This window comes from Fimicolochytrium jonesii, assembly GCF_025526975.1.
Source record: "Fimicolochytrium jonesii strain JEL569 chromosome Unknown EV422scaffold_6, whole genome shotgun sequence".
NCBI classification, from domain to species: Eukaryota; Fungi; Chytridiomycota; class Chytridiomycetes; order Spizellomycetales; family Powellomycetaceae; genus Fimicolochytrium; species Fimicolochytrium jonesii.
The window spans coordinates 1,074,361-1,099,799 of record NW_026515673.1 but is presented as its reverse complement, the minus strand read 5'-3'; the positions used below and the strand labels follow the sequence as shown (position 1 = coordinate 1,099,799).

Here is a 25,439-nt window from a genome sequence, read left to right as displayed (position 1 = left end):
TATGGACGACGCGCCCATACCATAAGCTTACCTACTGACAGCCGCCAATGGCAACCGCCAAATGTCAAACGCCAATGTCAATGTCAATGTCAGTGTCAATGTCAGTGTCAATGTCAATGTCAATGCCACTCCCCCTCTCTCCTCACATTTCGCCAATCCTCTTGCAATATCGCCACTCCTCCTCTCTCCTCCCATTTCGCCAATCCCCCCTCGGCTTCGCCACACCCCCCACTACTTCCCCATAGCCAGCAGCTGTAGCAATGCTCTCTACACTCGCCACGCACGCTCTAGGAGCATAGCTGGCGCCCCCCCCCCAGTCCCCTGTTGTTGTTGTTGTTCTCTGATCTGCTGGGTTGCCTATCTATAAATAGCCGGCCTCTCTTTGTCCATTCCCTTCCTCCCCAGCAGATCAACACCAGTTCTTCTCATCTCCTGTTCTAGTCCTTGTTTCTTGTTTCGCCAATACAATCTCTTGTCGCCTATCACATTCGCCCTGTCTTCTCTACTTCGCTTCCGCCCCCGTCGTCGAGATCATAACAGCAGTGGTGTCCGTGACAGCGTCAAGGATGGACGGACGGTTGCAGTGCAACCTCACAGACCTTCTGTCCGAATAAAGTGCTCCAGACGCTTGGAAATGAGGGAAACGGTGGAATGGCGGGCAAATAAAGGAACGAAGGTAGACGGTCGCCGGTTGCCAAACAAAACACGGAGGGGCAGCAAAAGAGAGCACGAGCGAGCAGAAGGGCAGGCATAGGGCAGTGGAGGGTGACCAAAACCTGATAAGTGAAAAATGGAATGGCAAATGGAAATGCTAAAATGCTCGAATGCAATGCCGAATTGCCGAACTGCAAAGGTAACTACTGTCATGGGGTGGCGGCTCCAATCAATCAACTGTTACTGTTCAACCGTAGGCCATACAGGAGGTATGTGTGACATCCATATCCTTTTTTTGGGTATGAAAACGTGCTACTAATTGAGGTCTACTAGTTGACAGTTATAAATACACTAGGAAGCGCGCTCGTGTGGCGCAGCGTGGCTTGCTGCCACAGCTGCGCCACCGTGACATCGGCGCGTCCTATGTGACATTCCGTGACTAGAGTCCTATGACACACTAAGAGCTCAGTCTCACCATTACATAGAGTTCGCTCAGTCATCTGCTTCCTCTGCCGACTACTGCTAAGTAAATCCCTGCAGACCGCTCGGACAAGTGATGGAGAAGGCCGGGGGTTCAGGGGGCGTCAGGCCCCTTGAGGGGGGTTCTTTCTGTAATGTATACGTGATAATGTATAAGTGTAGTTTGGTGGGCTACGGATCGGGTGGGCGAAGTTGGCAAAACCCACTAAACTGCACCCATACCGCCATCGTCCCTCCCCGCCTAACACCTCTCCCGGGATCTCCGTTCTTCGCAGGCTTCCACCTTGCCCGACTTAGATGAATGCCATTCCACCTTCTAGAATGACCCACGCGCTTTCCATGTTTTGCTACATACGCCCATTGTCACCCAGTAGCCGGTCAATGTCTATGGTTGCTATGGACTCCTGGTTCCCCTTCCGCGCGTGCGAAAGCGCGTGCCTTGCTCGGCCGACGCTTGTACTGTATGTATGTACTCTACAGCTGTCCAGTTGCATTGCAGGAAAGGCACCATCAAGTTTGTCATCCTCCTTTGAACAACTCCTATCATATTTCCACTTCTTCCTTCCTGCATACGACGTTTTCTCCCAAGCACAGGACCCTTTTTTTTGGTAAGTCCCGATTGAGGTCAAGTAACGACGGCGGTGGGCGGGGTAGGGCTGTCGAACTCCAACTGTACGCCCAAATCAGGTGGTTCCCGAGATGAGTTATCCGCAACGGCTAGGATGCCTGCTACGCCAGCGTGAAGCAGCGCATGCTACTGTTAATGTCATAGAAGCCCAACTCTCATTGCAAACAGAGTTTCAACGCGGCCCAGCAAGAACTGGCAGACATAAGCAGCGTCAGCTATTTCAAGGATTATGTTGCGAGCAAGTCTGAGCGGTAAAAGATCCCCGCGAAACACGATTGAGGCGGCTGAGGCGAATAGGTTGGGAGCGGCGTGTGATGCACTCACAAAATCCGATGGATTAGGACAACGACTGAAGAAAGACACTGCAAATCGTTGCCGAGCCTCTCTTCCCTACATATCTAGATTATCATCCAGTGTACATCTATCAAAAACATACGCCAAAACACCTACGTCCAAGTCCATCAAAACGCAGAAAAAAACAGCCTCCTCCAAAAAATCGCCCACTCAAAGTGCAATCTGCTGGACAACCCACCCACACGCAATCCACAAATACCTACCCGTGGCGCTCACAGAGACATCCGCGGCGGGGTACTGCGTCTGTGGTGTCATCGTCCCCACCAACCCCTCGCTGCCCGGTCGCACATCAAACATCCGCACGCTCTCGCTGGGGGCGCCGTTGACGAGGTAGAGTATGTTGCCGTCTGGGTGGAGTGCCATGCCGAGGACCGGGTAGCTTGGGAGGGTGATGTTGCTGGACAGGACGGTGCGGATGCTGCTTTCAGGGGCCTGGGCTTGCGCGGTGATCCACTGCACCAGGATGTTGCTTTGCAGTAACCAGTAGACTGAGTTGTGATCAGCCGCACGCGTTTCAATCGAAATGTCGGTCAGGTTGAACGGGAGCTGGATCTGGGATGTTGATTGAGCCGGGGTCGAGAAATTCGCGAGGTTGTACCGATCGACTCTGCCTGACATGTAGAGGACAATAATCTCGTCCGGGGTGTGGTACACCCTCTTCGCTTGTTCGCCCGGAACAATGATGTTCACCGTGGTGGCGGAATGCGGCGTGGGTGAAGCGAGGTCTACGACGGTGACGTTCACGTACCACCCGTCGCTGTCCCTCGTGTCCATGACCAAAAATCTGTCCTCCCCGCCTCCAAACTGGATGGAGCTGGGGTACCACCCGATATCCACCAAATCGGCCAAGTCGCCCGTTTTGGTATTCCAAATCTGTATGGCGCCGCTGACGGTCTCGATATTGGTTGGTGAATAAGCCGCGTACTTATCCGAAGTTTTCGAGAGCACGGATCTTCTCGAATCGTATCGACGAAACACAGACGTAGAGGGGATTTGGAACTCGTCGTTCTGATTGACATCCTTGATCTTCGCGACAAAGTAGCCGTCGTCGTGGGAGGGCATAATGCCCCAGTAGGGTTGCCTAGATGGTGATGTGAAGGTTCTCACGACATCGGAAATACTCGGGACGCGAGGATCCCCATGCTCTGAGTGTCTGAATGCCCGGAGGGCAATGGTGGTCGACGCAATGACGACGATGACTAGTCCGGCGATGGCGAACAGTATATATCGGTTGCGCTTCTTCCTGTCGTCGTCAGCGTTATCAAATTTTGGGTATGGGAGTGGCCGTGAAGTCGCTGGTTTGTGAATGTAATCGTCCACCTTGATAATCGTCGGCTCTGTTGATGCAGTCGCTTCGTAATCTGCGAGCGGGTTCGTGGATGACAGTGGGCAGGCGCTGGTCGGCGTCGGGACTGGTTCGTCGTTTTCGGTCACAGGATCTGGGGCTAGGGTGCCCGGGGGCATTGTCGATGTCGTGGAACTGGGAAGAAGTCTCGTTGCGGAAGTGGGTGATGCCGTTGTGCCTGATATAGATATGCTGGAAGCGTACGCTGGATTGGTTAAAATCGTGAGAGCACGGGTATTGGCGGGGCGCTGGTTCGACGAGCAGCCGGGTGCGGTTGAAGGACGGACTGATGTGGCCAGCGTTGAGCTTCCCGCTGGAAAGGATGGAGACGCAGCGCGCTCTGGAGGATGGCGCGTCCCGTCAGCGGGTATTGGGGGAGAGGGGAAGTGCATTGGATATGGCGCGGGGGTGTAGCTCGGACTTGGAGGCATTTGCCACAAATAATGCCCCGGATGTTGCCCAGGATGTGGATGGTACGCAGGAAATCCGGGGTGGGGTGGGCCTCCGTGCTGCATCGGATATGGACGCGGGTATGGAAATAGAAACGAGTTCATCGAAAACCGAATGTTCGTTGGGGATCCGCCCAGCACGTATTTGTTTGGGGCGGGAAGACCTGTCGCGGAGGTTGAAGCTGGCTGTCCAGAGCTATTTGACGGATAATGTGCATGCTCCACCGGCCTGGGTTCTGACTCGACCGGTGATGATGCCGGAGTCGTTGCGGCTCTACGGGGGTGGCATCCGGTGGCATCCGTCGCATCCGGTGGCGTTGCTGCATCTCCTTCAGTACGCTGCGTCTCCCCCACTCTACCGGGCGAACCTAGTTGCACATTCTGCTGATACTGCGGAGGCGGATGCACCTCCCTCGACGCACCTCCTGCACCAGGAAACACCACCGCCAGAACCTTCACAGTTCCATCCGCCGCTCCCAAAACGTTCGTAACTTCAAGACAGGAAAGTGGTGACAGTTCAGTCGCCGTGGGAAACGTCCTGGCTATAGCCTTCCTATGCGTAATATTCTGCAGCAACCGGCTATCATCCCATGTCAGGTTTTCCAAGCTGACGTCGTAAAGGGTCAGCTCATGTGGCCGCGATTGCAAAAGACTCCCCGCGAAGAATTCTCCCGCGACCAAACGGCGCAAGTCTGTACCCGTCGCATCCTTATACACCCGAATGGCAGCGGACAGTCGCCCGGGACCTAGAACGGCTACTGTTACAGTGGACGTATCTTGTTGTGATGCGGTTGACATTGTAAGCGTCCGGAGTTCGCTAAGGGATCCTTGCCCTCTGACCGAGGTATTCCCAAGCTGTCGATACGCGGGCGTTCAGTGGACCAGGAGACGGCTTGAACGGATGGCGAGAAGCGAAGTTACTGTACTACGAAGTTCTGGACCGACTTTCCAACCTCACTGCGAATGTCAGCTTCCATTGCTCCGCAAAGCTTTTCGGTAGGCAGTCCAAGTCACCAAGACACTGACGCAAACCTTCCCACGGTACGTAGACCGCGCTCAAATGTTTTTCGTGGCCACTTCAAGTTCACTTCAAAGTTGGAGCTGGGAAACAATTGAAGTCCTGGCTGGGGCTCTAGTACAGATCCTCAGAGTAGGTTCCCGTTTTTCATCTGGAGACTTCAACTTGAGTCCATAGCGCATGTTCTATGGCTGCAAAGCAGACAGAGTCCTAGGGCGAATCCGGCAGTGGTCCGGTGTGCCGACCGGGGGAAGAGGCAGGGCTCGTATGACCAGCGGCTCGCCGCGACGGCGCCGGCGAGCCGCATCTGTGCCCCGGCTTAACGTTCCTTCCTTCCCAACGCAATTTGCGAGCATCGTCACCACCAAATCACCAGCAGGTAACAACCACAATCCCTCACCGTTGTTAGCTTCATTACCACAGCATTGATGTGGTTTCATTGACACACAGCTATCCCGGCAATCAAACAACCCTGCAAGACTGTACGGATCTTGGCTGTGCTGGAGCGAGCAACTGACCTTGACACATTCATGGTGTTGGAATCAGCTTGTTCTGCTAGAGTGGTCTACAACAGACATCATCTCTAGCAGGCACGCAAAGGGACACGCTCAGATCTGTACCCACGTCGGTAGCTTGAGGCAGCCTGCATTGGGGTGGCCTTGTGGTTGGCTATCAACGTCGTAACCATGGCCAGGAAACCATGCAACCGAGTTGGAGTGCAACCGAGCTGGAGATGCCTATGTCAGTGCAGCTGCTTAGAACAGGGGAGGAGGAGGTGGGGGAGGAGGAGACCAGGGACCCGGCGGGAGTGTGGATAGGAGGATGACACAATCGGTGGCCGGTGCATCACTTCTGCTGTTCTCCAGGGGGTGCATCGCTGAGCTGAACGCTGAACTGAGGCAAGCGCAGAGCTGAGGCAGAGACTTATGACAGCGGCGTGGAGAACCAGAGCGCCGGTGAGAATGATGTGGAGAACGAAGGCGACAACTCTTTCAGCCTGAGCGCTGCATTCAAGGCATCAGCATCCAATATGTTGCATGGTCTAGCGGCACTATGCTCTCGGTGCTGAAGCCACAACCATGATGGAACCGCTTTCTCTCCCATTACTTCACGCCGCCCACCTCCATCTCTGCTGAGATCCGATGATTAGACTATGGATGAAAAAATGCGTGCATTTCATCAATCTCCCGAGAGTGCATATTGATTCCCACATTCACGTAGCTTAGCTTTTTGCAAATCACTGTGGTTGGACTGCGTAGGGAGGGTCAGTGTATAGCACAGTGTAGCGCTTGCCAACCTGACATACTTTGCTGCCATGGCAGTCTCCCGCCTCCGGCGGCTCCCAATGAATGCAGGATTGAAGCAGATGTGAGTTTGAATGAAAGGATGAACCAGACGTGAATTAGAATATCCTCAAGCCTCGATTCATTGAGCTACATCCTTCTACGGTTGAAAGGGAGGCGCTCACAGTTTTTGTTCAGTCTCTCGCATTGCTTCTGTATAAGTGCCCAACGGCCGATCCCCAATCTGGTAAGTCAAATCTCGGCCACCGTCTCAATTCTCGAGTCCCTCCGATTCCCGCCCCTCCGCTGCGAGAATAAATCGTTGGACATCTGCCGAACCCTGTGCAATCTCGGCGGGGATCCAAAACAGGATCCCAACCATCTGTTCGAGCTGTAGCCGCGCTGATTTCAAGATCACCCGAAATATGACCGCGGAGAAGAGAACGAAGTACACAAGTACTCCTGCCAGTATTCCTTTGTCTAGGTTGATATACAAATGTCCTTTGTCCTGCGCCACCCTTAAAAGCAGCTCGTCGACCACCCTCAAGCCGTCCGCGAGATCGTCCTCCAAATGCGTTATGTAGTAGAGATCTGTGCTGTTGTAGGTATACGGCGGGTTGGCGAGGTTTCGCTTCGCTCGGTCGAGGAAGACATCAAGGAGATGGTCCACACCCGCCATCACAAAGTCTTGAGTGAAGCCGATGGCATCGTTGTAGGACCGTACATCTGACCCACAACCAGCGTCAGCCAAGCAGATGGGCCCTCTGCGACACACTGTCTGCAACTCTGGGACGCGGTTTGTCGTGATGCCATCCCCACTGTGCAACGTTGCTTCGTGCTGATCGGAGAGATGCCATATGCGGTAATATAACTCTTCTTGCACCTTGAAAGGGGCCCATGTCATCAGGTCGTTAGCGGGGAGCTCATGGCTGAGGAATGAAATGACTTGAAACGTATATCGTCGATCATTCGATCTCATAATGAGTGTCGCCGTGGTGTTGGTGACGCCAAGGAAGAGTAGAGGCGGGATGAAGAGAGCAATGGCCAGGGTCGTAAGCGTCAAGGACGATAAAATGTACATGATACGGTGTTTGACGGATAGCCGCATCTTAAGCCGTCCGCCAAATTGCAGAGCATCTGTGAAACCCATCCGTGCATGATCGTCTTGATGTTCAGCCAGTTGCTCGATTTCTTCTTCGATCATATCCTTGATCTGCCGTTTGTCGCGATTCCCGATTCTCCTGAGAGCTTTCAAAATACTATCTTGTTCCCGGTGTGAATGCAGCAGCGTCCTGTAGATAAGGGCCACCATGACGATGACAACTACAATGAGCGTTGCCATCAATCCCGTGATTTTCAGGCTGTCATTGTCGGAGTGGCTGATATAACTTTTCAAACGGCTGTGGGCGGCATCATCAAAGGCGTCGCCGATCTGGCAAAATCAAGTCAGATAAAGGTTTTTTCGTTAAAGCCAGCAGAAGACATCAATATGCTTACCCGAAGCGAATTATCCAGCAACATTCGAACGTCAACGTCTTCCAATAGAGCAGAATCTTGCCAGCGTTCGTAAGGAAGCGACAATAAAATGCCCATACTGTCCGAAAGTGCAGTTCCGAGCGTGTACGCATTCTTCCGTAGAACCTCTTTTTCTGCGCTGTAAGACGAGTTTTTTGCCCGGAGAACGGTGAAGGTCAAAGGATCATTCGCATTGTCAAACAAGATTGGGAGTATCAAGCGGGCGAAGCGACCTGCCTCGCCGAGTAGTTTGTCATGATGAAACTGCCATGAGGCCTTATCTGGGCTCGTTTGTGCATAATGGGTCATGAGTCGAACCTCTTGAACGGCCAATATAGCTCCACGCCGTGCTCGTGTCCCATCCTTGATGGGGAGGTGTCAGCCCATTTGATATGCAAAGCATGTGTTTGATATCATAGCAAAGCATAAACTCGTACCTCGAAAGTGTTAAGATATTGGCTTGCGGTCGCATACAAGGTACTGGACACCACATAGTTCGCTATCAGAAGTCCCAGCACAATCCCGCAGCATATCTGCACGTAATGGGTAAGCCGCTGAAACTTGGCTGTCAAGCTTTCACTGAGCCGATCTTGACGGGACCTTTTCTTTCTGGTGGCTTTTGAGGAATCCACGGAGGAGGCGACCGATTTGGGTTTCCGAAATGCGCTCAAGTCCTTATCAGCTTCCCCAATTTGCTCCGAATCCGCAGCTAATGGGGAGGGAACGTAGGATCGCCCCTCACCGACAACGTTCGAGTGAGATACAATTTTCACCTTGCGGGGGCCCGAACCGTATCCGACATCGCTTCCCTGAGCCACACTGTCGCTCCTTTCTATTCGCCATGGGAATCCTTCAACAAGCGCCTCGTTGATTAGGCGAGGCGACTGATCTCCCGTGCTGGCAACTGTCGAAACATCTCGATCAAGCTCATCAAAAACCTTCGATAAAGGATTCCCGCTCTCTTTCAAGGCGCTCTTGCGCAAAACTTCCGAGAGGTCCGTTCGCGGCGCAAGAGGAACCGACGGCCTTCTCGGAGCTCCCTTTTGCAACTGCCCCAGCGATCCAGACGCTACCTGCTGTTCCAAATCCTTTCGTAATCCCGGGACATCGGTTCCTCCAACCGCTTCAAAAGCACCTGTATCTCTGGCCGCCGCCAGACGATGCGCATTTTCAAACTGAGCCGCTGTTTGCTTCCAGCTCGCCTTGGCCTCAGCGCTTTCAATGTCGTCAGCAAGGCTGAGAAGTTGCTGGCCCCTATCCATATTGTTCGTAACCGTAACAAGGTACTTGGCATACATTCGCAATATCTTTTTCGATCTCGGAAACCTCGCAACGAGTTTTTCGTAAGTCATCTCAGCCTCGTGTTGTGCTCGGCTGAGTGAACTCAGAATTTGAGGTACATCCCCATGTGCTCCTCCTCCGGGCAAGGAGACTTCTGCCCAGAACTGCTTGAGATTGACCACGCAGGCCACGTGCGCTTGCAATGCTCGTCTTTCCAATGATTGATATTCGACATAGCTGGCGACGTCCAACGAAGATTTTGCCAACCCCTTCGCGTTCTGATCCTGGGCAAAATCTCGTTGTTCCATAAAAACGCGGAATCGAACATCCAGGGAAGGCTGAAATGTGTTGGTGACGGAAAATTGGTGAAGGCACTCTTCCGGATTATCACCCCAACGGGCGAGATAGTACGTGTACATCAACGACAATTGCGCATTCTTCGGGTATTGGCGAAGCGCTTCCTCAAACACAAGTTTCATGATGCGGAGGCCAGCCGGTGAAGCTCCGCTGTCACGCAAAAATCTGCAAGCTATATCCGCATCGTGCGGGGACCATAGCACGACGGGCGGCCGGCTCATTTTTTTGGCGGCTTCCTTGCGGAAACCAGCCACAATTGCCGAATCGGGGACACCATGTGGTGTATTTACCGCATCACTGGGTGAGATAGCATCAGATGCCACAAAGAGCGAGAGTTTCCGCCCACCGCGCTCGAGTGTTTCAAGAGCGCCTGAATCCCGAAGAAACGAGCTCCTTTGCGAAGCAAGAGTCCTCGCTTCCTTGATGTTCTTGGGCCGAAGCGCAAAATTATCACCCGATTCTTCCATTTTCAATTTCAACTCGAGATTCGACATTATTCGCGTCACTTTGAAGCGTCGAAAGAATTCGGAAAGATACCAGCCTCCCACAAGCCCTACGGGCAGCAGGGAAACAAGGACCGCGAGCGCTGTGCGGGATGATGAAGGATTCTCGTCGTCGAGTACAGCAGTAACCGATGTCGCTGATGCGTCGCTCCTCCGCAGCTGGATCCAGCTTATCATTGCCACCATCGACGATAGGAAGGACGCAGAAAGCAAAGAGGTGCGGAGGTTATTGACCCTTTTTTCGAAGTATGGCATGTAGTGCAAAGACGCTCCGATCAACAGTACGTTGATGAGAGTGAGAATGATAAGCTCAACGGTTTCCGAGGTGAATCGGCTACTGAGAACCAAAACGCCCTTGAGAGAGGTGGAGTTAGTCAGAATTCGGCATCCCACCTACAGACCGAACTTTTGCCTAACTTTCAGGATGAAATACAAGACATCAAACAATCCATGAGCTTTAGCCATGGGATTCCTAAAGACATATATAGAGACCAAACCAGTGAGTAATAGATCGATTCAAGTATCCATGATAGCGCTCATTCCTCAGAAAACTCACCTGCTGTCTGGAGTTGGAATCACATAGATATAATTGACAAGAATGCCGAAGGGTACCGTTACGAGCAGACCCAGAATGGCCAAAATGAATATGGGCCAATGGGAGGCAGTAAAGCACTCTGTTTCCGGGAAGTCGCTAAGATGTGGCGTCGCACCAGGTGACAACGGGCGACAAACGACGGCTAGAATGAAAATCTCCATGAACGGCATAAAGAAAACCGTGGCGACCATTGAGCTAAGCAAGCGGAGGAGTACGAGAGGCCATATCCACTAAAAATGTTCGCAGGTAAACGCGTTGATCGATTCCGCCGAAAGCTTTTATATGTACTCTTGATTACCTTGAAGCTCCCTCTGCGGAATCGTTTTCGAGAGGTTTGGATGAGTGTCCATTCGAGAATCCAGATTTCTCTATGTCCATACTTACTGTTGCAGACTAATAGCTGAGAATGTCGCCAAAACAATCTGTACCCAAGGAGTCCACATTAGCCTGTTGGTTTCCACAATGGCCCTCAATGTGAAATAGCAGCTTGTCTGGCTTACCGTGGCTGACATTGTGGCAATAGCAATAAAAAACAGCACCAAGAAAACGTCGTAGTGTGGGAAGACGGCTTCCAATGGATACATTACCTCAGGAATGATATGGGGAAGTCCGGGGATCGCTTCGGGAACCCAGCTGAAGGAGATGAGTTGCACGTCCTTGATGAGATTGAGAATAGTCAGCGGCCACACCTTTCACATGACAAACGTTTTGAGACCACAAAGTTTACCTCGATCACTAATAGTATATATGCAAAGAACGACGAGTGATCCGCATCTTTACACATGGTATACAGAAACGTGAAAACAGTCTTCTCCAAAGCCGATGGGGGTGCGTTTCCCCATTGGACCTCATGGTCTTCATGTACCGACATTAGCGCTCCTCGTTGTCGTACAGTACGAAAATGGCACGGTTCAATTTCTTTGGAGTTTTCCTCGCTGTTGATCCAGTTTCATGTAAGTCGTAGCCACACGGGTTGATTGCCTTCGTGGACGAGATCAAAGTAAGTATGTCAAAGGACTTTTATAGTGTGATGCAGGCCTTGAGAGTCGGTGTAAATACTGAGAGCCTCCGCCCAATTACGTCAGTTATTGACGGGTCCTTACTCGCGTTCTGACAGTGATCCGCCGTGCAGGGACGTTCAAGCACCCTTTAGGGACGCAGGCAGAGGGAAGGTGCCAAGGCTGGTTGCGTGGCAGGCAGATGTCCCCCGACGCTCCGTCGGCCTCCGTGCGTTGTTGGTTCAAGCTGTTGTTCTGTCATATTTATGCGCATACACATGCTTTTGCACGGATAAAATAATTGTGAACAGTAGTAGTAGTATAAAAGCTGCAACAAAGACTGGACAGTCAGCTCGTTGCCCGACTAGTGAACTCAGGTCAACCCGACGACATCAACCCCTCATACATACCGGAATATGCGCAAGTGGTACCTCATCTTGACTTCCGGGCTTGTGTCCTTGGGCCTGCCCTCATACGTTCTCAGCAGCCCTCACGCGCACCACCAACGCTGCCGCTGCCTTTCCTCGGACCCGTGCTGGCCTTCTCAGAGTGTGTGGACAGCTTTCAATTCTTCCATTTCCGGCGCCCTCCTCAGCATCAACCCCACTGCGCAGGCCTGCCATGCCCCGCACTACGACGCACACGTGTGCCAAGCGATTCGCGATGACTGGATGAACCCGTTCTGGAGGGTGGCGCAACCCGGAACGCTCCAGGATCCCGCTGATGAGTCCTTGGGTAACTCGACTTGTTCCCCTTGGACGCCGAAAAGCACCCCCTGTGGACATGGAAATCTCCCGACCTACGCTGTTAACGTGACGTCCGCCGCGCAAGTCTCGAAGACGATGAAGTTTGCCAAGAAACACAATTTGAGAGTCGTCATCAGGTCAACTGGTCATGATTTCCACGGAAGGAGTACTGCTGCTGGCTCCCTGTCTCTCTGGATGCATAACTTGAAAAAGATGGAGTTTCATGATGCGTTCGTGCCCACAAAGTGCTCCAAATCAAAGGGCACCGCGGTAACGGTTGGTTCCGGCGTTGTTCTGCACGAACTCTACGAAACCGCCGACAAGAGGGGTTTGGCACTCGTTGCTGGAGAGGCTCTTACGGTTGGGGTTGTAGGGGGCTACTTGCAAGGCGGGGGTCATTCTGCGCTTGGACCTTATAAGGGGATGGCCGCGGATAATGCGTTGGAATTCCTCGTTGTGTTGGCCAACGGGCACATGGTGACGGCAAATGAATGTCAGGTATGTTGGATCTTGTGTATGTGCTGGCTTCTACCGAATTGGTCTACTAGCGCGGCCTGGATGTATGTTTTCCGATCCTCCATATGCTTACCGTCTTCCCCACACCATTTTTCAGGAGAAGGACCTCTTCTGGGCGCTACGCGGCGGAGGAGGTGGAACTTACGGTGTCGTGATCCAAGCGACGCTGCACACCTTTCCCACACCCAGCATGCATCTCACCTCCATAAATGCAACTATGAACAATGTGGCGGATACGACGTTCTTCCTGAACAACTTTTTCACTTTGTTGCGTGACCTGAATCGTCATGCTTGGGGAGGATACTTCTACATGTTGGACACCCGCTTCCTTGGCATCCTGTTTGCACCTAACAAGACGGACGCGGAAGCAACGCAAGAACTCGCCTCCCTGAGCGACTTTCAGTCCAAGCACCCGGACCTTCTCCAACCCATCTCACCGGCCTACCCGATTTCAACTTTTTTCAAACTTTACAACGGCACCACGACCAACCTTGGGCAATCCAACTCGTCGGACGCGGATCCCCCCAGCGTCTCCTTTTCCCGCCTGATCCCTCGCTCGATCCCTATCGAGAATATCACCCAGGCATATATCCAAAGCAGAGGGCCTTCGACGTTGTTCATCACCCATTTGGTTGCCGGTGGCGCGGTGTCCAGAGTCTCGAAGGACTTCAACGCAGTCCATCCCGCGTGGAGAACAGCATTCGTCCACACTTCTGTACTAAACGCGGCGAATCCTGACGCGTTCAAAGACCTTGTAAAACCGAAGAGCAAGGACGAGTTGGGGTTCTATCTGAACGAAGGAGATCCGTTGGAACAACACGCGCAGATGCTCGCGTTTGGGAGCCATCTTCAGCGGTTGCAGCAGATCAAGGAGAAAGTGGATCCTGGAGGACTTCTCACGTGTCTGTCCTGTGTCGGGAGCGAGAAGTGGACTCCAGATGGGAATTGTCGGGTTTAGCTAAGGGTTCAGCACTTAAGGTTATATGGTGATTCCTCGGCCTGAACGCCGTACTCTGTCCGCAATGCGGGAAAGAATGCTGTTTTTACTTGTGGAAGACCAAGACTAGGTTTATGGGACACGGCCCCTACCTGTATGCCTGCCTGCTTCTATAATCAAAGCTTCACAATATACATACGGGGGCAGTGGCTACATGTAGAATACTAGCAGGGCGTACAGGGAGCGGGAGAAGGACCACTCATCCACAACACAACACGGAGGGAACATCCCCACAGCTCCTGACCGAACGGGACCATTGGCGGCAAGGATGATAGCGCAAAGGCGATTGGCGGTGGTTAGCAAAATGATGCTAGGTTTTGGGCAGGGTATGGCCATATTTACCGGACCCGCTAGGTTGAGTTTTCGTAGTGAGGGGTGAGGGGAATCCTGTAATGTGGTAGGAGCCGTCTCTGCCCTTGCGGCGAATTCGGGGCAGCTCAGTGGCCCGTAGCTGTCAAAAGGAACGCTGAATTCTGTCCCTCAAATACATGGACCTCAAGCACCTTTCGGCCTTCAATTGGCCCCTCCCCGCGACGATGTGGAAGCCTGAATCAATAAAGCTCAGCTTCTCTTCAGGTCCATGGCACAACGAAAAACAAATTCACGCGCACGGCGTTTCCGACTCTCTTGAAGTGTGCATCTCCTGCTACACCTTGTCACCTCGCACTCGACGACCGGTAGGCTGACTGTTGTTGTTTGTATGCAAGAGCTACGTTGCAGGAAAACCCGCAGCGCAACGGCCGATTCTGACAACTTCCCTCTGGTCAGGTTGAAAGATACCAATGCCCATGTGCTCAGGTCCGCTCATTGGCATAGGTATCTTAACCGAACGCTGCGTGGTTCCCTCGCCCTCGCCTGCTGGCAGTCCAGTCAGCCACCTGCTAACTCGCCTATCGTTTGTCAACTTCAAGCACCACCTGCGCCACGCTTGCCGCTTCCACCAATAGACAGACATCCGCTTCCTCTTGTGTGAAGCACCCGCTGGCCACTCTCTTTGTATGCGGGCATTGTCTCCCACCCTCGACGTGCTTTCCTCCCTTCCTCGCATCCCGCTTCGCTCGCCAAGGGGGCGTTGATGAAAATATGCGGTGGACCGCCCACTAATAGGGGAATCGTGGGGGACGGGGACGGGCCTAGAAGTAATCCAAGTCTTCAGCATCCAGCTCGCTTTTCAACAATAATCTCGCGTTGGCCACCGGCTCGATCTCCTCCAGCTTTTCGGTCGTGAACGAGACGTCGAACCCAGTAACATGCTCGAGGCTGCTGAGGCTACTTGCACGCAGCTGTTCGCGGGATGCAAAGGGGGTCGACGGAGAGAGGGATTGAGCTGCGGCAGTGACGAAAGCGAGATGTCGCAGAACCTCAGAATAATCAGGGCGCCCACTCTTTGGTACTTAGGGTTAGGGTTGGGACATGCATCCTCAGACGTCCTCAACCCCAACCGATGATAATGTGTTACTGTCCTGATGCCGGCATTGTTGTATGTACAGTACATGTATATGTATACAGGGAACACGACAACGTGAACAGACAAAAATAGCATACGCCGAGGGGAACCTAAATTGCATATGAGCCGCTACCATCCTGATGCCGCATTCTATAGAAACACGACAAGGTGAACGGACAAAAAAAGCATACACCGAGGGAATCAAGGGGAACTCAAACTTCCGTAAACGGCCCCTTTTTCTTCAGGTCGGTATACTGGGTGGCGATGTTTCGGTATTTGCGCCTGGCGCAACCGCTACCGGCGGCCCAGTAGATTGCAAACAACAATGCGAGGATGGTGATGCTGATGGCGCACCCGACAAGGATAGCGGAGGCGAGACGCCTTCGCAGCTGAATCTGAGTCGGAACGGTAATGCGAAGTGTATCAACCTGGGCGTTGGTGAAATCGACTACGATGCTTTGCTGCTTGAGAAACGCCAAGCTGACGGTGCCGGGGACATCTGGGCCGCCGATGACAGCTGCGTCTTTGGCCTTGGTCAGATCGTATTGGACGACCGATGCAGTGACGTTCACAATGAAAGACGCCGGACACGGGTGATCGAATACGGAGGACCGAATGGTCACCCAAATAGATTGTACTGCTTGGAGCTCGTCGACGAATTCGTAGGAGTTTACCCCTTTGCGTGACAAGGCAATCGGGTCGATATCTTCACCTCCACGATGTTCTCCGGTACCACTTTGTTCGATGCGGATTTGGCCGGGTGAGAGGGAGGCGTCGTCGGTCCAATTGAACTGAAGCTTTCCGCCCGGACCGAGCTCAAACTCCATGCGAGACTGGCGATCGTCGTCCGAGCTGCAGCCGACTGGCACGGTCGGCAGAGTGAGGTATCCGGCGACGGGAGGCTTGCCTTCAAATACATGCACCTTGGCGCCTTGGACCGAGCGAATGTCGTAGAATTGATCCCAAAACGCCTCCGCTTTTGTCATATCGCGAACGTGGTGCTCTCCTTTCCAAGCGGAAGCCTTCCACTCCCATCGACTATCATCGTGCATGGCGTGCGTCAACAAGGGAAGGGCCATGATAAGAAACGCGAGGCCCGCAAGAGCAGCCACCAGCAAGAGGAGGTTTAAGCACAGGGAGCCCGCTCCTCTGATCAGGCCGGCTTCCTGGGTTGGCCTGGGAACCTTGGTTTCTTGGTCGGTCATCTATGCAGAGCGAGGTGGAAGTAGTGAGTGTGAGCGGGCAGCTGTCGACGATGAGGGAGGCGCCTTCACTTACCCTTTCTCAGCGATGATGGTGAATGGCGTGAGGAGCTTGCAGTGAGACTCCCCGCCCCACATACTGTCCAAGTACTTCATATACTTTTGGGAAGCACGTTGCTGTGAAGAATCCTGGCCCGTTGGTTTGCACAAAGTGAATCGGTTTGTTGCGGCCGGTGTTGTGCAGGCGCCGGCCCTCATGTCAGAGGTCATCGGAAGAGAAGATGGGCGCGATTAAAGTTGTAGGGAATAGCTCTTATTTGACGGGTTTTGACAGTGTGAGGCACGACAATTTGATTGCGACGCGTCCTCGCGCGCCAACTTACACGTTACACTGTATTGCCAACGCCGCCCTGCGCGCCATCTCCTTCTGAACACTCTCGTGGGAACCACCACGCTCAGCAGCCCCACACCGTTTTGAGAATATGATACTGTATGCTGGACGCATTCAAAGGAACTGAATGATTCCCACGTCGGAAAGGTCCTCGATCATCCTGCGGGGGGGGTGCCCGTGTTGTGCTGTGAGACGCTGATCAGGACGCTGATCCGTTACCCGACACCCACTCTGACGCGTCCCTCAATGAAGCTCAATGAAAAAGCTGTGCCTGTCAAAGTGTCCGAATATCATATCACCGAAACGGACGACAAACGAACAATCCAGCAACACCAGCTCGATACGCACACTTTAGCACCGTGAGCAATGCCCAGCGCGTCTAAGGCTGTCGGAACTTTCGACAACACGGGTTCTGCTCCCGTCGAAGATGGTTTCGATGGCAGGAGTAGGTACAGTACAGTACGTATGGCCCGCTTCCGCGCCCGAACACCGGAGGAACGAGTGGTGGTTGTCCGTGGTGGCTCGAGGAGTGGAAGGAAGGTCGTTTGTTCTAGCGAATAAGCTAACCGAGAACTAAACTGTGTCCCGTCGTGGATCGCATTAGGAATAACCGCAGAGGACTGCTTTCGGTTGCTGCCTTATGGCCACGTTTTCGGCTGGTGGACGGGACTCCGGAGTAGCGATCAGATTCCGAAATCATACTGAGCGATGCGGTGGCAATGGATTGCCGAGAGAGCTCGGAGTGTGGCAGTGTGTGGAGCATTTTCGGATGCCAAGTTCGAGATCGACGTTTAGAGTTAGGGACTCGGATTTGAACAGCCGGCATGCCACTCCACGCCAACCCTGAGCCTACCTCTCTATAAAAGGCGAGCAATTCACTCTTCTTGCCATCGTGAAAGTCAAACATCTCGCGTACTCCGAATGATCCCACCCCAAGCGTTAACCACCACAATGCGCGCCGCGGTTCTCACATCATTCGGCTCCGACCTCCTTCTTCAATTCCTCCCCACCCCAACTCTCGGCACCGGCGACATTATTGTTGAGATCATCGCCACCCTCATTGTTCCCTACCTCAATCAAGTCCTCAGCGGCGCCCGCAAGTACCTCCTCCAACTCCCATGCGTTCCCGGCCCTGCGGCGATCGGCCGCGTCAACGCCGTCGGACCCGATGCGACTCATCTGAAAGTGGGCGATTGGGTGTTCTGCGATCCAACAATCCGGAGCCGCGACGATGCTTTGGTGCCGGACATCACTTTGCAGGGCTTGAGCGCGCGAGAGGAGGGCGGAATGAAACTCCAGAAATATTTCAAGAACGGGTCCTTTGCGGAACAGATGCTGTTGCCGACGGAGAACTGTACAGCCATTGGGGAGATTGACGAATGTGAGACCCACGGTGGTGCGCGATGAGTATCCTGCTGGTTCCATATGGGGGCTTGCTTGCCGCCGGCTTGCGCGTAGGCGAAACGATATTGATCAGCGGCGCGACGGGGAGCTTCGGCAGCGCGGCGGTAGCCGTCGCGATGGCTATGGGGGCCGGGCGTGTGGTTGCACCGGGACGCAACGAACACGCTTTGGCGGACCTCCAGAAAAGGTTCGGATCTCTTCTGCGAACGTGTGTTTTGTCTGGCGTTGAGGACGACGACCGTGAAAATATGATGCAGGCAGCAGGGGCCCTTATTGACTGCGTGTTGGACATCCTGCCGCCCTCAGCGAGACCAATGCCGGTGCGGGCGGCGATCATGGCCGTCCGACCATATGGCAGAGTGGTGCTCATGGGCGGCGTCGGCATGCTTGGCGGGCCCGGATTGGAGATTCCTTACCCGTGGATCATGCGGAATTGTATCACCTTGAAAGGACAGTGGATGTACTCGGTCGATGCGCCGACGCATTTGGCAAGGCTAGTGCGGGCTGGCTTGCTGGATTTGGGGCAGTTTGAGATTGAGATTTTCGGGCTTGAGAATGTCAATAAGGCCGTGGAGCATGCGGTGGCCACCGCTGGACCGTTTAGGATGACTGTGTTAACACCCCGAGCATAGTCCTGTTTTTCATCTATGTACTCGCCGGTTATTCAAATATACGAAAAGTACACCCGAAAGACGCTATCCTAACGACCCGATTCGCAGGTAGTGCTCATGCCCGGAGCCCCATCACCTAAAAGCCCGCATAGAAAGCTTTAGAGATAGACCCGTACATAGAGTTAAGTAACCGGCTACATCGATACGAGAGTTCCTTGATGGTCCTCCTCTTAGCCGGCTACTTCCAACAGTCTTACCCTAACCCTAGCCCCACCCCCGAAGGGATCTTTGTTCGCGTTCCGTGCTGAATGTCACCTTTCTGGCGTCGGTCACCGCCGTGCCAACTTGGCAACTTGGAGTTGCCGCCCTGCGCCAAGTCTCCCTTCTTCGAGAGACTCATGTGAAAACCGACCCTCCCCTCCAGCACGCCTCAGCAGCCCAAGGAACTGCGTGAAACCTCACCGCCTCACACCGTGGGAACAAGAGAATCGCAGGAATGTGGAGCAGCAGTGACCCATCTCGTGCAAGATGGAGATGGCTATATATCGGCGACCGACACCGGGAACAACCCAAGAGGAGTCCCACAACACGGACCTTGCTCAAACTTCGCACTCTCCACCCCTCAGTACGGCCTGATGGCTCGGCAAGGGTAAGTGAGCAGTTCGCGTTGACTTCTGAAGCCAGAAATTTTGCCATCCGCTAACGTGTCGCAACACCACCAATAGCAACACCAGAAACACCCACAGCCCTGTTGACAGCGAGGTCACCCTCGACATCTTACCTACGACGAGGCCAGAACAGCCGCCATTGGAATGGGAACCCTGTGCGCCGCTGAGGGTCTCGCCGCGTGTTGCTGAGTTGGTTGAGCCTTTCTCATTTGTTATCGCGGCTGCTGTTTACAGGTACGTAAGAGTTACAGGTGGAAGGTTGAAATAGTGCTTGGAGGGAGGGAGTGAGAGGGAGTGAGTCAGAGCGAGAGTGCTTTCGAGCGACGCCAGGGCGTTGGCGAGTTGAAGCGTTGGCGAGAGGAGTGGCACCGGAACGCGAGGAAAGAGAGGGGCGCCTTTCGCTGAACATCGAAGAGCGAGCATCAGCGAGCCCGAGGACGTTCGGCGCCCGGGAGGCGTGGCGGTAGTTAATGCGGCAAGGCAGCAGCTTGTTCCCGAGGCGCAGTACCCCTAGAACACCCAGCTCAACAACCTCTATCGCGATCGGAGCAAGTGACGGTGTGCGTCCATTCACCGTTCAATGTCCGATTGAGTCTCTTGCTCCGTCCATCAGTCTCTCACCCCATGCTCAATCTTACAGTTGGTTAATGGTTGCGGGAGTGAAGCTTCCCGACCAACTCCTGTTGTCGACCGCCACCATACCCGGCTTCGTGCTGCTCGGCTTCGCCGTAGTGCTATCACCTTTACTCTTTCTTCATCTTTACATCAAATACGGACGTAAAGCCATTGGAAACCGCCATGTGGTTGGGGTCAAGAAACCCGTGACAATCATCAACCCAGGGCTGGAAAAGGCATCCAACGCTGTCATCCGGTTGGGCCTCTCCGCAGCGGCAACCCTGTGCGCTGGCTATGGGAGAAGTATCCTCACCGCAGTCTTGGCATCGCTCTTCGCTCTCGCTGTGCTTCGCTGGTATTTCATCGACATTCGCGAAGCAATCCCAGGCAACAAAGCCAACGGCCGCTGGCAAAAGCCCATTCGTGCGATCAACGTCGAGACCGGGCGGATCGAGCTCCTCAAGTGTGGCGCAAGCACATCCTATGCGGCGCTTCCATCTGCCGCACTGACCAACGCTGAACGCAATGGGGCGCACACTCACATGCAATGCGCCTGCGGCGATGGAAAGCAGCGAAAGGGGGAGACTGGGTGCATCTTTTCCGAGGACTTTGGGGTTGCTGCACCATTGGTGTGCATCGCCCGCGGCGAAGCCCGCGTCCTCAAATGCAAGTACCTGTACATCCCGCGGCTGGATAACGAAGTCAAATCCGTCGGCAACCCAGCCAAGCGAAGACACGCCGAGCGAAAGACTCTCATAGACTCAACCCGCGCTCTCCGCTTCAAAAACGCTCGTGCTGTTATCATCCCCATCCTAGGGTGCCCTGCAATCGTTTCCGCCCTGAGAACGTCCCTCTCAGCACGCAAGCGGCCCTGGTATCGCAGGCTTCATCGGCCTTGGTTTCGCATTTCGGTTCATAACACCGTTGAACACAATGTTGTCGCGGGCACTGGAACTGTTACCCCCACCTGCGACTCGATCGAGGCGTGTTGGGAGAACATCAAGTCGGAAATTGACATGCAATTCTCAGACAGCTTCTCTCTGCAAGAGCTCATGTACCCGAAGGTGAACGTTGTCGTTTTCGGCGGTGGTCACCAACGAGGGCAACTGCCTTTGAACCAAACCTCAACGTCGGCCGGCTATTGCGATTGGATTGACGGCTTGCATTCCCGCCAGAAGGGATGGAGATCTGCATGCGCCGGAACCCTCTATACAGAGCTTGTGCGTCGCAACATGAACGATCGCAGCACCAACGAGCGTGCTGGGCGACGATTCTGTCTTCAAGAACTGGCAGATATCTACGCAACGCGCGCCGGGTGGATCGATCTACCCCCGGGCGATGACAAGGAGGCGTTCCGCCGGCTGCTGCAGGCGTTTTCCACCACGGGAGACACCACTCTACTCGTTGTTCCGGCTGCACAACTCCCAGAAGGGCTAGGAGCGCTGGCCTTGGACCCTCACACCGATCTACTCGCTGGCCATCCCCTGAACGTATCCTACGGCTGCATCTTGAAGCCCTACCCGGAGTTTGATACCCAGGGCCAGCGAGTGTTGATACTGGTGACGTCTGCCAACCCCCTTCTCCCGGGCGACGACCCAGAGAACCCGAACCCCGGACTGATGCAGCACAATGTCTGTGGGCACGGCATACTGCACCCAGCAGGAGTCATTAACAACAGTGATGCGCGGTGGTACATCTCGCCGACGTTCATCGGTGATCTGGGATATGTGGCTTTTCAGATGATGACCGAAGAGGGTGGACAAAGGGATGCAAGGGTGATTGGAGTCGGATGGTTTGGGTGCAAGAAAGGGTGGGGGGTGGGAGAGACGAGGGCGTGGAATGTTGGGATGGGTTGGGATGAGCTTTCATAGCACGGTTCTACTACTCTACACATTTTCATCGTAAAACCCCGCAACGATATGCATAAACGTGCCTTCTTTGTTCCAAAGTTGCTTTATCTTTTAGGTGCTTTAGGTGCTTTAGGTGGTTTAGGACGCCCATTTGACGCGGTCTGCGGTTAACTTTGGCGCTTTTGGGCGGCCGCCGGGATTGGCTTCGGCTATTCTCTGTCCTCTGTTCTCCGGGCTGTTCTGCCTACGGCTGGCCGCTGCCGGCGCTAGAGCCAGATGGCCTTCATATTGCACGGCAAGGGCTCGCCTAGCCCCCTCGGTATCCGTCCGTATCATTCGCAGTCACCTGAGTGAGCAGCGAGCCACCGAGATGTTGTCTCACCCAGCTGCTAGTGGCGGCAACGAAGTGCGACAAATCCTTTCCCCTTGCCGTCAAACCCTCTCACTATCGTGTACAGCTCGCGCCAGATCTTTCCAAGCTCACGTTTGGAGGTGTTGTCGATGTCAAGTGAGTATATGCGAGCCTGAAGGGGCGTCCTACCTGGGAGAGGAACTCATCACCAGTCCTTCGCGTCTCCCACTCTACATAGGCTCGATGTCAAGGAGGAGACCAATGAACTTGTGTGCAATGCCAAGGAGCTGACATTCACCGCAGCGTCGGTGACCTCAGCCGATATCACGTAAGGGATATGATATCGATCGGGTCCATAGACTGGCTGGTTGCTGACATCTCTTACTTCTGCAGGTTAATTGCCAGCTCAATTACCGTGGACGAGAAGGCCGAAACCGTCACGTTCAAGTTCCCTTCTCCAATCGAGGCGGGTTCGTCCGCGGTCCTCCATGTGGAGTACTCAGGAATTCATAACGACAAAATGGTCGGCTTCTTCCACACTAACTACACCGACGAAGCTGGTAACAAAAAGTTCTTGGTTGCCACTCATTTGCAAGCGACGTACTGTAGACAAGTCCTACCCTGTTGGGATGAGCCTAATCTCAAATCGACTTTCGAGGTCATTCTGGTTGTTGATGACCATTTGACGGCTCTTTCAAACATGCATGTAATCCGTGAGATGAAGGTGGAAACGGGTGGCGCGACGAAGAAGGCCGTCTACTTTGCCACTACTCCGCTCATGAGCACATATGTAAGTCGAAACATCCTGTTGATGCGTTTTCCTTCGTGCATGAGCTAAGACTCCGTTTTAGTTTCTTGCGTTCGCTGTCGGCGAGTTGGAGTACATTGAAGGTACAGCGAACCCACCGGCACCCTCCGACGCCGTTCCGGTGCTCTGCCGTATCTACGCGACCCCCGGTAACAAAGTTAAATGTCACTTCAGTCTCGACGTCTGCGTCCGCACACTTGAGTTCTTCTCCGAGTACTTCGACATCGCCTATCCTTTACGAAAAATGGATTTCATTGCCGTTCCGGGTCTCCCTGGTGCCATGGAAAACTGGGGCCTGGTGACGTATGGAGAAATGGCGCTCTTTGTCGATGAGACGCTGACGAGTAGTCGGATGAAACAAATGATCACATCGCTTATTGGACACGAACTCGCACATCAATGGTTCGGAAACCTCACGACGATGGACTGGTGGTCGGATCTATGGCTCAACGAGGGATTTGCAACATTTGCTGGGTGGACTGCGACCAACCATCTCTTTCCTGAGTGGAAGGTCTGGAGCCAGTTCCTTGCTGACGACTATGCAGCTGGGAAGAATATGGATGCACTCGAAAGCAGTCATCCTATTGCGGTGGAAGTGAATAGCCCCTCCGAGATCTCAAGCGTTTTTGACGCCATAACCTACTCCAAAGGGGCGTCCGTCGTGAGGATGTTAGATGCCTATTTGGGTCCGGCCATTTTCCGGAACGGCATCCGCGAGTATCTGAAGAAATATCAGATGGCGAACGCCACAACGGCCGAACTGTGGTATGCCTTATTCGCCGCCTCTGGGTGCGATGTCGCATCTCTTATGAAAGAATGGACGTGCGACGTCGGGTATCCGGTTGTACAAGTCGTGTCCGAATCTGTTGATACGGTGAAAGGAGAGCTAAGCTTGGAACTGGAACAGAGTCGTTTTCTGTCCTCCGGCCATCCGGCGGGCAGCATGAAGGAGGATTCAATTTGGTGGATCCCGTTATTGATCACAACGCATCTCGACTCCCGCGCGCCGACGCAAAACATTCTCTCTGAAAGAAAGGCGACCGTCACCATACCGTATAGCCAGGGTGGCGACTCCTTCTGGAAGCTCAATCAGGACTCCATCGGGTTCTATTGCGTGAACCTGACGGCGGAGCAACTTGCACGGCTCGCCACGGTCATCCGAGATTCGCCGGACTCTCTCACCGTCGAGGACAAATGGGGAGTGTTGTCCGACGCTTTCGCCCTCGCACTTGCTGGGCAAGGGAGCACCGTCGGCGCCCTCGAGCTGCTGAAGAGCTTCGAATTCGAGGAAGACTACACCGTTCTCAAGGAAGTGGCTTCTCGCATCGATGCCGTGTTGGGGGCATGGGTCGAAGAGGCGGATGAGGTCATCAACGGCTTGAAGGCCATCAAGGGGTCCATATTTTCGCCAAAGTTTGGCCCCCTCGGTATGGACTATCCCGCGGGGGAGGACCATATGATTTCGATGAAGCGGACCCTTGTCATCGAAAGCGCCGCCCGTGCGGGTGATGCGGATGTCATTTCGGCGTTGAGAGATCGGTTCGAGCGGCTCGTTGCCGGCGACGAATCTGCTCTGTCCCCGAATCTTCGTCTTATCGCTTTCGAGATGGCCATCTACCATTCTTCAAACCCGGTCGAGGACTTTGAGTCTGTATTGAAGATTTTCCAAACGGCCCGAGCACCCGATCAGCGAGCGTTCGCTCTTCGTGCCCTCGGATGCACCGGCGATGAACGTCTGGTGGATCGACTTTTGAATGATATCGTTCTGGATGCAGACGTTGTGCAAGTGCACGAGGGGTACATTCCCCTGGTGGCGCTCGCCAATAAAAACCCCAACAGTCGAGTCGCTCGACGCAAGCTCTGGGAGTTTGGCACTACAAAGTGGGATACCATATACGCCCGATACAAGGAGATCGTTCCATTGCTTGCAGACATGTTCGTCACCTGCTTCTCTGCGCAGGTGGGGGAGAATGTCACCCACACGGTTCAAGACTGGATCTCAGGGAAGGGCTTGGATGGTGATGCTCGCGAGAAGCGTGTGACGGAGGTGAACGCAATCAAAAGACCCGTGGAACAAGCGCTGGAAAGCGTGCAGCACAAAACCGCCTGGGTGAAGAGAGACGGACCGAGTGTTGCTCGTTGGATCAAAGCGCAGGCCGGCAGTAGTTGATTTGTTTAGCGGTTTGGCGGACGCGGCGTACAGTAGGAACCGTAGTGCATAGAATAGTCTTTTCCCTGTGACGAGCCTCTACATAGTCATAACCATAGCGATGTTGTCCCACTCTTTGTCAGAAACTCCGTAGCTTTCTTTCTTCCCGTTCCTTTTCTTCCTTGTTGTACGGATTTCGATATAGAGGCTGTGGGCTCTACCT

The 25,439-nt window shown here is 53.8% G+C and overlaps 6 protein-coding genes across 6 annotated transcripts; 3 read left to right on the top strand and 3 right to left on the bottom strand.

The window, feature by feature from the left end:
• Nucleotides 1-1,987: 1,987 nt before the first annotated feature.
• Nucleotides 1,988-4,990, bottom strand: EV422DRAFT_523718 (uncharacterized protein). The gene has a single exon (XM_053069939.1). It carries the CDS (start codon nucleotides 4,706-4,708, stop codon nucleotides 2,267-2,269), a length of 2,442 nt encoding a protein of 813 aa, XP_052927377.1. The 5' UTR covers nucleotides 4,709-4,990; the 3' UTR covers nucleotides 1,988-2,266.
• Nucleotides 4,991-6,193: 1,203 nt separating this feature from the next.
• Nucleotides 6,194-11,545, bottom strand: EV422DRAFT_523714 (uncharacterized protein). The gene is made up of 9 exons (XM_053069938.1): nucleotides 11,190-11,545; nucleotides 10,963-11,118; nucleotides 10,847-10,884; nucleotides 10,761-10,773; nucleotides 10,424-10,692; nucleotides 10,285-10,339; nucleotides 8,164-10,221; nucleotides 7,709-8,089; nucleotides 6,194-7,643 (listed from the first exon to the last, which is right to left on the bottom strand). The coding sequence occupies exons 1-9, from the start codon at nucleotides 11,331-11,333 to the stop codon at nucleotides 6,483-6,485; spliced, it is 4,275 nt and encodes a 1,424-aa protein (XP_052927376.1). The 5' UTR covers nucleotides 11,334-11,545; the 3' UTR covers nucleotides 6,194-6,482.
• Nucleotides 11,546-11,574: 29 nt separating this feature from the next.
• EV422DRAFT_613365 (uncharacterized protein) lies at nucleotides 11,575-13,680 on the top strand (the record flags this gene model as incomplete). Its single annotated transcript, XM_053073907.1, has 2 exons — nucleotides 11,575-12,704; nucleotides 12,820-13,680. Exons 1-2 carry the CDS (start codon nucleotides 11,877-11,879, stop codon nucleotides 13,678-13,680), a joined length of 1,689 nt encoding a protein of 562 aa, XP_052927375.1. The 5' UTR covers nucleotides 11,575-11,876.
• Nucleotides 13,681-15,172: 1,492 nt separating this feature from the next.
• Nucleotides 15,173-16,599, bottom strand: EV422DRAFT_523706 (uncharacterized protein). Its single transcript, XM_053069937.1, has 2 exons — nucleotides 16,445-16,599; nucleotides 15,173-16,371 (listed from the first exon to the last, which is right to left on the bottom strand). The coding sequence occupies exon 2, from the start codon at nucleotides 16,369-16,371 to the stop codon at nucleotides 15,379-15,381; it is 993 nt and encodes a 330-aa protein (XP_052927374.1). The 5' UTR covers nucleotides 16,445-16,599; the 3' UTR covers nucleotides 15,173-15,378.
• A 1,111-nt stretch (nucleotides 16,600-17,710) lies between these two features.
• EV422DRAFT_505204 (alcohol dehydrogenase zinc-binding domain protein) lies at nucleotides 17,711-18,795 on the top strand (the record flags this gene model as incomplete). The annotated part of the gene is made up of 2 exons (XM_053068473.1): nucleotides 17,711-18,155; nucleotides 18,218-18,795. 2 exons carry the CDS (start codon nucleotides 17,711-17,713, stop codon nucleotides 18,793-18,795), a joined length of 1,023 nt encoding a protein of 340 aa, XP_052927373.1.
• A 614-nt stretch (nucleotides 18,796-19,409) lies between these two features.
• Nucleotides 19,410-25,237, top strand: EV422DRAFT_505203 (peptidase family M1-domain-containing protein; the record flags this gene model as incomplete). The annotated part of the gene is made up of 7 exons (XM_053068472.1): nucleotides 19,410-19,423; nucleotides 19,500-19,676; nucleotides 20,083-21,832; nucleotides 22,366-22,415; nucleotides 22,498-22,587; nucleotides 22,653-23,049; nucleotides 23,111-25,237. 7 exons carry the CDS (start codon nucleotides 19,410-19,412, stop codon nucleotides 25,235-25,237), a joined length of 4,605 nt encoding a protein of 1,534 aa, XP_052927372.1.
• Nucleotides 25,238-25,439: the final 202 nt, after the last annotated feature.